Source organism: Solanum verrucosum, unplaced genomic scaffold, assembly GCF_900185275.1.
Source record: "Solanum verrucosum unplaced genomic scaffold, falcon-dt-bn FXZP01000196.1, whole genome shotgun sequence".
In the NCBI taxonomy this organism is placed as follows: domain Eukaryota; kingdom Viridiplantae; phylum Streptophyta; class Magnoliopsida; order Solanales; family Solanaceae; genus Solanum; species Solanum verrucosum.
Genome location: NW_026020420.1, coordinates 2900806 through 2917276, shown reverse-complemented (window position 1 = coordinate 2917276; position 16471 = coordinate 2900806). Strand labels below are relative to the sequence as shown.

At 34.2% G+C, this 16471-nt stretch overlaps 2 protein-coding genes across 2 annotated transcripts; one reads left to right on the top strand and one right to left on the bottom strand.

The window, feature by feature from the left end:
- Positions 1–639: 639 nt before the first annotated feature.
- Positions 640–4915, top strand: LOC125807023 (growth-regulating factor 3-like). The gene is made up of 4 exons (XM_049486774.1): positions 640–1079; positions 1306–1515; positions 2257–2596; positions 4368–4915. The coding sequence occupies exons 1-4, from the start codon at positions 854–856 to the stop codon at positions 4777–4779; spliced, it is 1188 nt and encodes a 395-aa protein (XP_049342731.1). The 5' UTR covers positions 640–853; the 3' UTR covers positions 4780–4915.
- A 3552-nt stretch (positions 4916–8467) lies between these two features.
- LOC125807019 (serine/threonine-protein kinase KIPK1) lies at positions 8468–14566 on the bottom strand. Its single transcript, XM_049486769.1, has 3 exons — positions 14468–14566; positions 10551–12914; positions 8468–9374 (listed from the first exon to the last, which is right to left on the bottom strand). Exons 2-3 carry the CDS (start codon positions 12731–12733, stop codon positions 8540–8542), a joined length of 3018 nt encoding a protein of 1005 aa, XP_049342726.1. The 5' UTR covers positions 12734–12914; positions 14468–14566; the 3' UTR covers positions 8468–8539.
- Positions 14567–16471: the final 1905 nt, after the last annotated feature.

The window sequence follows — 16471 nt, the reverse complement described above, 5'->3', positions numbered from 1 at the left end:
AATATATGAATAATTTGTGAGTTATTCAGCTGCTAAATGACCCCTAAGTATCACTCAATATAATTATTAGAGTACTTCCTCTGTTTAGAAAAAAACATGAATTAGTTTGACTTGTATCAAATTGTCGTAGATTGAAGTTATATTGACTGCATCAAAATGTCATTTGATTTTTGTAACTTTAAGCATGTCAGGTGAAAAACTGAAATTTTAAATATTATAAAAAAAAATTCAATCTTTTTATAATAAGATAAAACAAAAATAGGTCATTATTTTTTAAATGCAAAAAGTATCTCAAATATGTTTTTACAAAAGTATAACTATTTTTTAAATTTAACCTCATAAATTTGAAATAAAATACTTAAAATCTATGACCAACCCCTTACAAGGACTCAAAGGAATTTCTTTTACCATTTGTTTTTTAACTTTTCATTTGATGATTGATATTAATATTAGAGTTTGATTAATTTTGAATTTAGAAAGTAAAATATTTTCTAATAAAATAATTGCATACCTGAAATGACTCAAACTCAAAGACCTTAGATTAAACATGAAGAAATACTTAACACTGAACGACGACCATGGTTTCCTTTGTTTGTGCATTTGGTTGTAGTTATTACCTTGTTGGTGGTAAAATAAAGGGATGATAAGACGCACACAGAAGACTTAGCTTTGCAGGTTTCCCCGCACTCGACACTGCAAAAAAGATACAAACATATAAAAAAAGGTCCACTCAACTCTCTGCAAAAAAATAATTAATTAACTTTTTTCCAAACTTAACTTTCTCTTCAGAAATAAATTTCCCTTCACATTAATATTCTCTTCTTCTTAGTATCAAATCATCCTTAATCTAAACATGGACTTCAATCTGAAGCAATGGAGTAATCAACATGAGTCAGAAAATCAAGAATCACCAGCAAAGTTACCAAGACTTCATCTTGACTTCCACTCTGTTTCTTCTGATTCTGCTTCTGCTGCTGCTGCTGCTCTTCCATTGTTTGTATCTGAACCAACAACATCAACAACAACTTGTACCAAATTAATGTCAGATTCAACAACCACTGTCACCACCAAATTTCCAAGTAAGATAAACACAGATTTAGACACCATTTTCAAAGTTGTTGCATTTCTTGCTTTAAAGTTAGAATTTTGAGTTGTTGTACATGTTAAAGATTCAATTTTTATTTTTTTTGGTTTTCTTGATTTTAGATTTAGACACCCTTTTCAATGTTGTTGCTTTTCTTGCTTTAAAGTTTAGATTTTGAGTTGTTGTACATGTTAAAGATTGTCTTTTTATTTGATTTTTAGGGATTGGGAGTGGTGGTGGTTACTTCAGCTTGGCTCAATGGCAAGAACTTGAACTACAGAGTTTGATTTTTAGGCATTTTGTAGCTGGTGCCCCTGTTCCTTCTGAACTACTTCATCTTGTTAAGAAAAGTATTATTGCTTCTTCACCTCCTCCTCCTTCATATTACTTTGCTCATCCATTTCAACAGTATCCTCATTATCAACAAGCTTGTAAGTTATTTTCATTTTTTGTATCAAGTTTTTAGTTTTTGTAGTGTAAAGTTGGAATCTTTTTTTGTAGCTCTTCATTTTTTTATGTATGTGTATTGTTGACTCTTTTTTGAATAGCTTCACTTTTTGAGCCAATGGTTATTAGGAAACAACCTCTCTACTCTATTGTGAAGTTGGAATCTTTTTCTTTTTTTTTCTATTTATTTTTGCTGTATGTATAGAGGGTAAGGTTGTAAGGTCTGGATATGTCTTATCCTTCCAGACCCGACTTGTAGAATTACATTGGATATGTGTTGTTGTTGTTGTTGTTGCATGTGTTGACTCTTTTTTTAATAACTTTATTGTTTGAGCTGATGGTCTATTAGAAATAATGTCGTAAGGTCTAAGTACGTCTTATCCTTCAAAACCCCAGTTGTGGAGTTACACTAGGTATATGTCGTTGTTGTTGTGTATGTTGACTCTTTTGTTCCTTTCTTGATCTTAGAACAAAGGAAAAAAGAAAAATTGAATCATGAAGTTGTGTTCTTGATCTTAGACTATCGAAAAATGTATTGTTTTTGGAGTATTTTTGTAAAATCTGAGCAACATAGGATTATACAGCCCAAACTTGGAATAGTCGCCCCAATGAGTTGAAGATACCAAATAACTACACAAAAATTGTTAATGTCTATAAGTTAAATCATTTTGTTTGTAATTTCTACTTGACCTCGAAGATTAAGAATGTTATGTGTGTTTTTGAAGTGATGCAGTCAGGGTACTGGGGTAGAGCCGCCATGGATCCAGAACCAGGAAGGTGTAGGAGGACTGATGGCAAGAAATGGAGGTGCTCAAGGGATGTAGTGGCTGGCCAGAAATACTGCGAGCGCCACGTTCATCGTGGCCGCAGCCGTTCAAGAAAGCCTGTGGAAATTCCCACACCTGCCAACAGTGGCAGTAAAAACAACAACAACAATAACACTGTTTCTCATCATCAAGCCTTCGGAAAAATGGTCGGACATGCTCATGCTGGTGCTGGTGCTCCTCAGTTTTCTCTATCGGGACATTCACCTTCCACTAATGCACCTTTTCATCTCAATCAAAGGTATATATATTTTTATTTTAATAGCTTTTCAAATGCTGGATCTTGTATGTTTTGTGCTTTAATAGTTTACAGTACTGCAATATGTGAAATAAAAGATAGCTATTTCGTTGCACCCCAAGAGTGTCGCCTAGTGGCCTATAGAGTGAGTTGAGAATGATGAGGTCTTAGGGCATCAATAACCTATGTTGCTCAGATTCTTTAAAAATGTTGACGGGTGCATGTTGAATACTCTAAAAAGATTGCATTTTTTTAGAGGATACAATACGTGTGTGTCATCATTTTCGAAGAGTTCGAGCAATATAGGCAAAAAAAACTAGTTTCTTTTTTCTTCATATGTCTAAGTCGTAGTGAATAGTGTTATATATCCCATAGTTGTGCTTATGCTAATGAGAGGTAGTAGGTACCATCAAATTAGTCGAGGTGAGTGAAGCTGGTCCAGACACTACGATTCAAAAGCAAAAAAGATAACTACTTCCTCCATAAAAAGTAGAATTATTAACCAAGTTAATAAGACAGATTACCTACCCTGCTATGGTGTTTCATTATATATGCATTTTAGGCCTTTTCATTTTTGTTCCTTTTTTTTGGGGGGGAGAAGAAAAGTCCTATCTTGGTATAGCATTATCTTGGAGTGTCTGTTCTCACTTTATTCAATCTAAGTGAATATGCACTCTATATTTTGTAGTGAAATCATTATTCTTTCTATAAATATTTCTTAGTACTATATATAACTCATTTACTCAAAAGCAAAGTGTTACTTGGTACAGATACAACTTTTTTTCACTGTTTTTATGCAAAAGAGATTGACAAGAAGTTCAATTAATACATTAAAGCATTGAACTTTCACTTTTTTTTTTCTTGAAGGGACCAACAAATATTCTCTTTTTTCCACTACCTCCTCCAAAGAGACATCTTTATATATAACTGTAAAATTGATACTTGTCTCCCAATAGGGAGAAATTTTAAATTAAAACCTTGATCAAAGTGAGTTCCATTTTCTTTAAATTCCTTTTATTATCATTCTTTTTCTATTTTTGCCTTGTAGTTGAGCATGGTCCACTTATTAGATTTTTCTTGGATCTTTAGAATCTATTGAAGATATTCTTGGCCCACTTTCATTTTCTTTCTAGGAACCTTATCTTTGGTTTTTTTTGGGGGTTTGCTCTGGCAGGGATCCCACTTTCTGAGATCTTAGCAGTTTCGTGAACGGCTATTAACCTAAATAGCCGTTCACGAAGTATATTATATGTATAATCTATGTATATAACCATGTTTAATCTATGTATATCGATAAAAACATTATATAATGAATCCGGCAAGCTATTTGTGTTTTGAAAATCACCCGCCTAGTTATAGTTATTTGTAGTTATCATTGGTGTGTATATTAAATGTATAAGAAGTACTCCTCCATTTCGTGTTATGTGAAGGTGTTGTTACTATTTGGAGAGTTGAATAGTTTATTCTTTGACTATAATTTTCTTTAAGTCATTTTTTGATATTTCAAGTTAGCTATTCAAGAAACTATATCCGAACTTATAATCATAATTAAGTGTTTTGATATGTACTCTGAATCCCTTCACATAAATTGAGATAGACGGATTACAATGTAAATATGGAGATCATGTTGACTAAACTTTACATATGTTTAAAAGAAGTTAATTTTTATTATGTGGTTTGTTGTTTTGTGTATGTACTATATGTTTTGTACAGCTTTTTCTTCAATTTGTCCCCTGCTTGATTTGGGCTGGGCTGTCATGATGTTGATTTGTAGGCCAATTAAGGGTCCACCACAAGAAGTACTCCAAAAAGATGTATCTATTGGTGATGTTAAATCATCTAGTGGCCAAATCCTACGCCATTTCTTTGATGATTGGCCTAGACAACAACAACTTCAAGAAGGTGACAATGCTGCCACCAGCCTGTCCATTTCGATGCCCGGTGGAGGGGGTAACCCCTCGTCCGACTTTTCGTTGAAGCTTTCAACTGGGAATGATTATGATTCGGGGACTCAAGTAAGTAATGTTGAACAGTCTACATGGGGGACGAGTCACCACCAAGTGGCCTCGATGGGTGGGCCGCTTGCCGAGGCCTTAAGGTCATCGACAACTAACTCGTCCCCGACTAGCGTGTTGCATCAATTGGCACGAGGTACCACGTCCGAGGCCAGCTATATTAGCACTTGATTTTTGCAAGTGGTTCTTGTTTGATTTTTCATGGAAAAAAAATGTTTTTTTGGACTTATTGTTTTCTTTTCCTTGGTTGTGTTGTTGTTCATTGTTCTTTTGTGGTATTGATATCCCTAACTATCATCTGTACAAATTTGCATGGGATGTGTGGTGTGTTTATTATTGACTTGAGTTGACACCAAAGTTGTGCATTTTGGTGAAGTTTACTGTTATTCTTATCGATCGGTCAAATATGTAACTTGCACTATAATAATTAGGTCCACTTCAACCTGCCATGGAATTAATTGACAACCCTACCTCTACTTTTACCTTTAAGGCTTCAATTTAATATTCATTTTTCCCACCTTGAGGATAGAGGCGAAATTAAGATTTTAACTCATGAGTTTAATCTTTATAATTAGGGATGATAATATGGATAGTACGGTTCGGGGCAAATATTTTGAATTTTTACAGCCAAAAGTGAACCTTTTAAAAAATATTCCAATACTGAGAGATTCACTGTTCTATGAAACTGCCTTGTTTGTTTTGAATCGTGAAGTTATTTTGTTTCTGTAATTACTTTTATTTTTTTAGTGAAAAGAATAATGGTTTGGAAATCATTGTAACTAAAATATTTATGGGTTAATACACATGAAAAAATGTTTAATTCCGTTAAAATGACTCGTAAATGCCCAAAATATGTGTAAAAATAGTGAGACTTCACGTACTACTTTCCTCTCCCTACAGAGGGTTTTCATAAAAATTTTGCAGAAAATTTGTTCGGAAGCCATATCACCAAAATATTCATGGGCTACACGTGAAAAACTAAAAAAAATCGTCTAATTCTTGTAAAATGACTCCGAAGTGTCTAAAATATGTGTAAAAATGATAACGCTTCACATATTGCTCCCTCAACTCCCTATAGAGAGTTTCATAAAGGTTTCATAGAAAAATTGTCCAGAGGCCATATCACAAAAATATTAATTGGTTAACACACATGAAAAACTGAGAAAATGAACTAATTCCTATAAAAATGACTACTAAATGCCCAAAATATGTACAAAAAATGGTGAGGCTTCGTGTACTGCTCCTCTAACATTCTATGAAGGATCTGTAAAGGTTTTGTAGAAAAATCTTCCAGAAGTCATGTCATCAAAGTAATAATAATGGGTTAACACACACGAAAAATTGAGAAAATCGCTTAATTCCTTTAAAATGGCTCCTACATATCCAAAATATGGTGAGGTTTCACATTATGTTCCTCCAACACCCTACTGGGGGTTATTGCAATGGTTTTGCAGAAAAATTGTTCAGAAGTCATAGCACCAAAATATTCATTGGCTAATACACAAAAAACTGAAAAAATCACCTAATTCTATTAAAATGGATCCTAAATGGCCTAAATATGTGAAAAAATGGTGAGGCTTCAAGTACTACTCCCCCAACTCCTTACAGAGTGTTCCATAAAATTTTACAAAAAAAATTGTTTTTGAAGTCATATCACCAAAATATTCATGAGTTAACACACATAAAAAATTGAGAAAATCGTCTATTTTTTTGTAAAATGACTCCTAAATGTCCAAATATGTGCAAAAATGGTGATGCTTCACGTATTGCTCTCCCGACTCCCTACTGGGAGATCCGTAAATGTTCTACAAAAAAATTGTCTGGAAGTTATATCACCAAAATATTCATGGACTAACACACACGAAAATTGAGAAAATAGCCTAATTTATGTAAAATGGGATCTAAATGTCCAAAATATGTGCCAAAAATGGTAAGGCCACACGTACTACTCCCCCAACTCCCTTTGTAGAGTTCCGTAAAGATTTTGCAAAACAATTATCTGAAAGTCATATCACCAAAATACTATAGGCTATCACACACGAAAATTGATGAGTCATGTAAAATGACTCCTAAATTCTTCAAATATGTGCAACAAATGGTGAGGTTACACGTACTGCTCCCCCAACTTTCTACAGAGGATTTCGTAAAGGTTTTTGCAAAAAAATCATCTAAAAGTCATATCACCGAATATTCATGAGCTAACACACATGGAAACTGAGAAAATTGTCTACTGTCCTGTAAAATGGCTCCTAAATATCCAAAATATACGCAAAAAATGGTGAGACTTTACTAACTACTCCCTCAACTTCCTACGAAATAAAGGTTTTGCAAAAAAAATTACTAGAAGTCCTATTATCAAAATATTTATAAGCTAACACACGAAAATTTGAAAAAAATACCCAATTCCTATAAAGTGACTTTTTAATAAATGGCAGAGATTGAATTTCACTAGGAAAGTTCAATGTCCACAATAGCCACCATATATATGATACAATTTTTGGATAAAAGTGTTCGGATGCAGCCTCTATTAATAATTTAATATTAAGAGTAACTTTCACATATAACAAACATAAAAATTATATTTGTATGTTATAACTATAGTTTGCATAATTGCGCTCCATAGCAAATTTTATGTTTGTTATGGAGCCTTTGATTTGTATAATTCGCTAGATACATCCAATTTTATACAAATTGTTCAGTTTTGTATAAATTCATTTATACATTGTAATTTGTATAATAAGATATGTATATGTATAATTATAAGTGTATAAAATGAAAATATATGTATTTGTATTTGTAAACACACTTTTCTCTCACTTTATACAAACACAAACGCGTTTTATACATTTTATACCGAAATGTATAAAATGACTAATTGTATATCGAATCAGATGACAAAAAAAAGGGATGTTTGTTGTGAATTACAAATAAAATAAACTATGACTATATCATTTAATTTGAATTAATAGTTTATTATTTCATACAATTTTCCCTAATATTAATGGTATGCCAAATAAACAAAAAAACATTTTGCAACGTTTTTTCTTCCCTGTTAATTTTATATAGTTTTAAATATATAGTAATTAGTTTACAATAAATATAGTCAGGTTTTTACTAACATATAAAATAGTCAAAAGTCATAGAAAATATACATTGACTATTCAGTTCCGACCAACTCAAAAATCAAAATCACCTCTAAATCGTCCCAAATTTTAGATATGAAATCCTCTCAGTATTTCAAATCCTTTGATATATAATTTCCTTGAAATGATTCACGTTTGGGGTTCGTTGAATTTTAAAGAAAATATGGAGAAGAATTGAAGAAGACACGGAAGAAGTAAGAAAAGCTGTGTCGGCCATTTTTTGGTAAGTAATATGGCTGAATAATAATTTTTTTCTAATTTATTTAAGTTGTGCTAAATAGATGATAAAGTTTATTTGCTAACATTCTGCATAATTATTATCCCTAAAAGAAACGCATCTTCGATTTAATTCAATCCTAAAGCTAGCTCACGAAGTGAAAATTATGCAAGTCATAATAAAGACCCACCCAACCCATCCTAGACTTATGTAACTCCACTAATATGCTAAGTTGCGCAAACTCTTTGACTTTCAATGCCACACTCGTATCGAATTCTTCAAAAATACACTACTTTTGGAGAATCTGACACGCACTCAACATAGGTAATATGTATACCTGCCAGTCAAAACAATCAACTACCATTTCATAGCAGGACTTAATGCATTTATTGCTCAACCTCCTAAGTTGTGGCTCTTAAATTTTTCCTAAGTACATCAGCTAAGCAAATTCCAAATATAATATGGCATAATCAAAGTATAACTACAGCATTCACCATGCTTTTCACTGAGCAAAATTTTTTGGCCTTGCTTTTCATTAATAATTTAGACATGAGAGTATCAACAAGTTTTGCTAGAATAGCTCAAATTCCAGATGCTCCCCTGTTGAACCACACTCCAAAAACTGTTTGCTCTTTTCCTCAAGTGCTACTTTTGTTACTCCAGGTACTTGAGGCGGAACGGCGCAGCGTATCAATGCCCAATTCAGGCCATCAAAGAAAGGGTGTCTCTTAATCTCAGCAGCACCTGTTTCTGTACCCAATCGATTCTCGGGCTCCTTTACTAACAGTCCTCTGATGAGATCCCTTGCTTGAAAACTAACGATCTGGCTGTCGGGAAATCTGAGGTTCTGCAAGACGACGTTGGCCAAAGTTTCTTCATTTCCAGCACCTTTAAAGGGTGTCTTACCATATAGAAGCTCGTAAAGGAAAACTCCTAGTGTCCACCAGTCAACAGCACTCCCATGGCCCTCACCTTTGATGATCTCAGGAGCCAAGTATTCATGTGTACCAACAAACGAGTTGGACCGAGCTTCCGTTGGCTCTACTACAAGCTGAGGCAATGATCTATTAAGAGATGCAGCAGCTTCAGCTTTTAGCCTTCTTGCTCTAGCAGTGCCAGGTAAAACTCTGGGGCTAAAGCAAGAAACTTGACATGATGGTCCGGCACAAAATGGATCAATGCAGTTGGATCCTGCGCATGGACCAGAGATCCGCGGGGCTTCTACTCCCAATGAGGATGACTGTAGAAGAGTGGGATTAACAGAACATCTGAGTGAGAGGTCAAAATCAGTAAGCATGATGTGACCATCTTCCCGAACCAGAATGTTTTCTGGTTTCAAATCACGGTATACAACTCCTAGCATATGCAAATACTCCAGAGCAAGGAGGACCTCAGCAACATAAAACCTGCAATTACAACGAGTTAAGAGAGGTTTCACCGAATACACGGATGTGGAAGCTAAAAGATTAATAACATGATGTATAATACATCTAAATTTGAATATTGTGGATACAAAACACACTTGCTAGCTTCCATTAAAACAAGGCTGGAATTGATTTCCACATTCTCAGCCTGGTCTATGATTAAATATAATAGATAAATATTCACGCTGAACAGAGTTACTACCGTCCATAAAAACTCGGCTGAAACTATGATGTACATTCAGCCAAGTTAGGAAAAGCACAACCACTAGGTCATGATAATAAATTGAAAGGAAGTGAAGAGAGGGAGCCATCTACAGTAAGGTCTTGCATGATATAGATGTACCAACAGGTCAACAGATATATTTACATGGCATTTAACGAGTAGCATATGTTAAATGGAGAAGATAATGAATATCTCAAATAATAGAGAACCTAAAGTCAGTAAAACATGTCTAATATAACTAACTAGTGAGAGAAATCTTGGGTCACTAGAAGAACAAAAATTATACACTAAGCTAGTTGTCTTGTTATAATGGAAGAAATATTTTATGCTGAAGGTGACAGAGCTAGTTCAACTTTCTTTAGTGTTTTAAAAAACAGCTATCAAAGCAAGCCAAAATCTTTATTCTTTCTAACATTGTATAAAGATACAGCTATCAAAGCAAGCAAGCCAAAATTTTAAAACACCAGCCCAATCAAAAAGTTCCACTCAGCCTTTAAAACTTAAAAGCAACAGTTTCGACACAAGTGCATTTTTATCGATTTACATTTTTCTTTGGAAGGAGGGGTTTGATTGGTGATGAAAGAGGATACACCTAATCAGAAAATGCATGCATATTAAAAGAATTTGTCTTATCGCGTAGCTATAATATATAGATAGGTTAAAACATAGACTCCTATGATCATGCATTACCTAGCCATTATTTGTTCAAGTCAGTAAAGTTACGAGAAAATCTTAGTTAAGCTCTATAATAAACCGAGCCAAAAAAGTTTCACGTATATTTGCAGGTCAAAAGAAAGACAAGTCTTTTTCATGCTTATGGTGAACTTATATCATTTTCAAAGAAAGCTTCATTATTTACAAGTATTTCCCAGCAAACATCATCTGTCAACATTATTAATGTTGAGTAAGATCTACTGCATTGAAAAACATTATACCTTGCTGCCGGCTCGGAAAAATATCGACCTGGCTGCTTCTGACGGAGGACATGTAAATCACCACCTGAACAGAACTCCATAACTAAACATGATAAATTATCTGAAGTGAACTGTGCATAGAGTGTTGGCAGAAAAGGATGATCCAGGATCCGCAGAATCTCTCTTTCAGTTTGGGCCCTCGGCAACTTTTTCCTTCTTGCCAGATATTCGTTATCCATAACTTTTATTGCAAACAAACAGTTGGTTTCTAGCAGCTCGGCAAGATACACCGTGCCAATGTCTCCGCAACCAAGCTTCTTCAATAAATTGAAGTGACTTAATCCTAAGAATCCATAGTGTTTTCTCACCTGATTGATAGCCTCCCACCTGCCATCTTTGGACATGTGTGGTCTATTCCCCGAAAAAGAGCCGCTTAGGTTGCTCTCTTCACTGATGGTTGTGCTAGTACTATAATCACCAATACTACTCTTTGAGCTCTGAGAAAATTCGCCTTGCTCCCTAGATTTTGATGTCTTGTTGAATTTCAAGACAGGAGGACCACTATTGTTATAACCATTAGCAGCACAGCTAGTGCTATTTTCACTAGCTCCAATGGTCATACATCCAGAGGTTTGCTTTGCAGGTTCCTCACTAGATTCCTTCCCCGCACCCTCGAGAGTGCACTGACATCTCTGGCAGATAAGTTGACTAGGAGATTCTGTTGGACCATTTATTTCGTAGCATAGATTAAAAGTGCCAGCTGCTAGTGCTACCTCCTCTTTCAATTTCTTCTTGAGAAGATATTTGTTTTTGACTGGAGGCTTAATGGAACGACTGGTGCTTTTACTCGATTTGGACTCCTTGTTGCCTTTTACTACATTCGACGAAGGCACTGTCTGCGATCTGCCTTTCCGTCTCAGCTTTAGAGCTGCTTTATTTGCTACTCTAAATGATGTAACCACATTTCTCTTCTGATTATCTGGCGATCTTTTTGGTCCAGACACCAATACGACATTACTAGACTCACATGAAGATGAGGAAGGAACTGCAGTTTGGGTTTTTTCCTTAGTTGATGCAGTTCCCAGTGGTTTGATCTCATGATGGTTTGATGCTTGTGCATTCTTAGTTTCCTGGAGGCTTGAAGTTGTAAACTGTAGAGCCTGTGCAGCTACCAACCTAGGAGACGAAATGGCACCTTGGTGTGGAGACTTCATGTGCTCTTGATAATCAGGTATCATGTTGAAAAAACCAGAAATGCTTTCAGCGCCTCCTGTCCTCTTATTTTGCGCTACAACTGATTCTGCTTGCTTAGTTACTGGTTTATCACCAATACGAGGTGAAGAGAGAGCACTTTCGCTGGTTGATCTCATGTTGGCTTCTGGAGGCTGTAGAAAATCTTTTTTATGGTAGCCTGGTACATTTTCTGCTGACAATATTCTCTCAGTTTGCCTGGATATGGACTCTGTACTCTTAATACTCGGTTTACTAGCATATCGTGGAGAAGAAAGCGCACTTTGACCTGGTGACTTTAACCTGGATTCTTGGATGTGCTGAGGCACAGAGCTGGACATGCTCTCTGATGGCACTACTCTCCCATTTTGACTCATGTTGAATGGCTTAATGGCAAATCGTGGAGAAGAACGGGGACTATGGTTTGCTGACTTAACATACCGTTCATGAGGGTTGTGAGACAGCTTGTGGAGACCTCCTGAAGTGCTTTCATCTTGTAATAATCTTTCTGATTGAAGAAAACCAGATTCACTAGGACCTGCAAATCGGGAGGAACATGTAATTCTTCCAGGTTCTGAACCACTAGGAGAGCCAGGTGGCTTTGATAATCGCCTCATTGCAGCCATTTCAGCTGCCTGAGATATGCATAGACCCCGAAATGCCTGCTTTAGAGAAACTGGATCAGAAAACCCTGTTACCGGAGAGTTAGATCCACCACCCCTCATTGGCCTTTTTGAGGCATCTCTTCTTACATGATCTGTCAAATCCAGACTCTTTGATGTTCTTACATTGATTGATTCGAAAAGCTGATTGATGTCATCTCCTAAGTATTTACCGGCTCCTTTTCTAGCCAAAGGAGGCTTCTGCTGCTTCCTGTCCGGTTCGAGTACTTGATTAAACCTTCTCGAATGCTGGAACAATTCAGCCTCATCCTTCGACTCAACAATTTCACAATTACCACGAAACGAACCCATCACAATGGGCCTTGGCAGTAAGTAGACTAATCGGCAAGCACTTCAAAGGTAAATGGCTGACTCATAAAAGCCAAACACCTCGCTGACTATGCCTGAAACAGCATACATCACACTGAACCAAAAATTTCTGAGTTCTATCGAGTCTGGTCTGATTCAGTCATTTTGAAATCCATACTTGCCCCTGAAATGATTAATTACAATTCCATATCAGGAAACCAAGCAACACCTGCTATCTTCCTAATAATCAGACTCATACATATCCTAAATCATAATAAATAAAAATATAGAAGAGGCAAATACTACCTCTTTGACTACCAATAACACAACAATAAAGAGATGAACGAACAAGCATTTCATGAAACAGAACCACAAGGCCTCAAGTTCCAATCCCAGTAAGACAAAAGCACTAGGTAATTTCTTTCCATTTGTCCTAGCCTTGGTAGATAGAGTTACCTAGTACATGTTGAGGGTATGAGGTGACAAGTATCTCGTGGAATTAGTCGAGGTGCACGCAAGCTAGCCTAGACGCCACAGATATAAAAAGAGTTCGAACTCTAACTCAAGAGCCCTTACTCAAGAGGGATTCTCTTCCTCTTATTGTCAGAAGTCAAATGGTTAAGTCCAGTTGGGGCAACTGGGCTAATTCATGAACAAGAGAATGCAATTGAAAATCTCAAAAACTCAAGTTAGGTGAAATTTTCCAATAAATTTTGTAAAGGAACATAATGTAATGACCTCAATAAAGCATTCACAATAGTTTGAGATCCAACATTGTATGAACAATAAAAGTAAATCTTTTGATGCCATGATATCTGTTTAAACAATGTAATGGATATTGTAAAGTACATATATTGCTTAGTTGTCATGCTTTCTTCACTACCGTTTTTCCTTTCCATTACTACTTTGATTTGCTTCACTTGAGTCGAGAGTTTTTCAGAAACAACTTCTCTACCTCCACGAGTTAGGGGTAAGGTCTGCTTACACTCTACACCTCCCCAAACCTCACTTTGTGAGATTTCACCGAATATACTGTTGTTGTATATATTGCTTGATTTCCTATAAGAAGTATCCCATAAAATCACACAACCCTAAATGAGGTATATAAATCCACCCATTTTATTACCAAGCATCAACTTCTTGAACTTCATACCTTAAGCCAAACCCAACTATGGAGATACACTAAGTTCAAACATAGATCCATTTCAATTAAAACAACCCCATTACTCATAAACATCAAAGATTCCAACTTCAAAGGAAAAACAAGAGATTTGAAGTGAGATATTTCAAATTTCTCCATTTCAATAAAAACAACCCCATTACTAAAAAATAACAAAGACTACAACTTCAAAGCAAAAACAAGAGATTTGAAGTGAGATTTTTCAAATTTCTCCATTTCAACTAAAACAATCCCATTTACTCAAAAATAGCAAAGATTACAACTTTAAAGGAAAAGCAAGAGATTTGAAGTGGTATTTCCCAAATTCCTCCATCATATCTCCCAACCTCCTAAAAAGTTGCAATTTTTTTTAGTATAAACACAAAAAAAAACCTTTAAAAAACTCATGAAACTATAAACAACAAGAATAAGAGATTGAGTAACTTAAAAGTCATTGCAATGAAGTTAAGAAAAACCCCATTAAGATTCAACACATAGTGACCATCAATAATGAGCAAAACTTCACAGCAAAACACAACAGCAAATCAAGAAAATGTATAAAAGAAAAGCATATTTACCTTCAAAAAAAATGATGAAAACAGAGATCTAAAGCTCTGTATTTTCACAAACTATACTCTGAATATTGCTTGAGAGAGAGAGAGAGAGTTTTCATTTCTCTGTATATTTTTTGTGACATCAATGGTTCTTTCTTGGATTGTATAGAGGACATGTGGGCTTCCACTCCATAGGAGTGAAATGGGTCCCACACTATATATTTTTCTAATTTAGAATTTCCTTATAAAGTGATTTTTCAAAATATAATTTTATAGCAAGAATAATAAAACACAATATTTTTATGTAGTATAAAAATTATGAAAGTTGTAGAAAATACAACTACTAATGTTATAAAACAAATTTAGAAAAGTTAAGATAGACCAGGTAAATTAGGATAGCAAATATATAATTTTGGAAGGATTATGCTACTAAAAATATATATAGTATAACTTTTTTATCGAGGATTCGCCCCTGATTGCATATCAAGAAAAAAAAATCAAGAATAGCAAAATTTTGCTTAATCAAGAAACTTAGCAACAGTTTGATTCAAAATGTAGCATTTGTAGCTGAATAGATTATGTATGCATATGTAATGATAGTGAAATGCGTTATTTATGCGCTTAATAAGTATATAATATCTCTAACTAATTATATTTGCGTGAGTCATAAGTGTATCTAATTAAGGGACTAAATTTATTGTGTCACATCATTTTTCCTTAAATAATTAACCTTTTTTTTTTAATTGAAATTTAATTTATAAAATTGATATTTTTCTCATGCAATGTTGGGCTGGGGACAATGCACGTCTTTACAACGTGCTTAACCTGTAACATCTTGCCTAAAAAATTAATAACTACAAATCTTACTTGCTTTGGATTCTTCAATTGCTTTCTTTAACTTTTTTAAGTTAATTATTTATGTTAAGTTCAATGTACTTTTTATGTTTATTTTGTTAACTAAAAATTAAGTCTTTTCTCAATCATTATCTATTAAGAAGTTTCATACAATTTTATTTTCTTGATTTCATATCATTATCAAATTTGACTTTGCATTAGAAAGTTTCACACCTGGATAGAACATTATTTAACTCGAGATCTCTTGTTAAAAATAAAGAAATTTTTATGACGTAAAAATTTTCATACTTTTTAATGTTTTGATATTTTTATCAAACTTAATTTTTGTAGGTTTAATAATGTATATTAGGTTCATGTTTTGAGTTTAATCTACTTTTTAAAAAAGAATGTCATTTTTTTAATTTAGTAACTGTTTTATTCAAATATCTTACTTAATATGTTTAAATTCATAAGACTCGAAGGATATTTTGATAAATTAAGTAACTCTTTAGTTTAAATTTGTAAATTTCAAAAGTTATTTTTACTTTTTAAAATTTCATATACACGGAGAAAGAAACCACCAAAGTATATATTAAAACTTACTAAAAAAATTTAGTTTCTTGCCTGACAATTACTTCTTTTCACAAGTAACAATTTTTTTAGTTTTTTAATTCAAAGAATTAATCAACTTTACTTTTGATGGGAAGTATGATACTTTCGCTTAGCAGAATAGACAATACTTTTACTCAGAGACCTAACAATTATTGGACTGAGAAAAAGCAATTATTGAGCATTTCAAAATATTACAATTATACTGTAGATTGAGACTACCCTTCACATCTTTGATTTTTTTTTTTCTTCCCTGAATTTGAGAATACAAAAAAAATAATACAAAAATAGAAAAAGTATAAGCTCAATAATAGAGAATAAATGGAGCTAGTAAACAATTCAATTATGAAAATGTACAAGAGCTTAAGCCTTTTTATTATATATGTTTTATTTTAGGGAATTGATATTGTTAAAATTAAATTTCATTCTATTAGTATAAAATTTAGAAAATGGACGTAACATATCCTCGAGATGAAGGTAGGGAGGTCGAGGATTAGGATAATTAAGAGGTTAGCAAGTAGTCGAGTGTTGTCGCACTATATGTGGACTGGGTAAGGGGATAGCCTCCTCCTTCTTCCCGCTCTT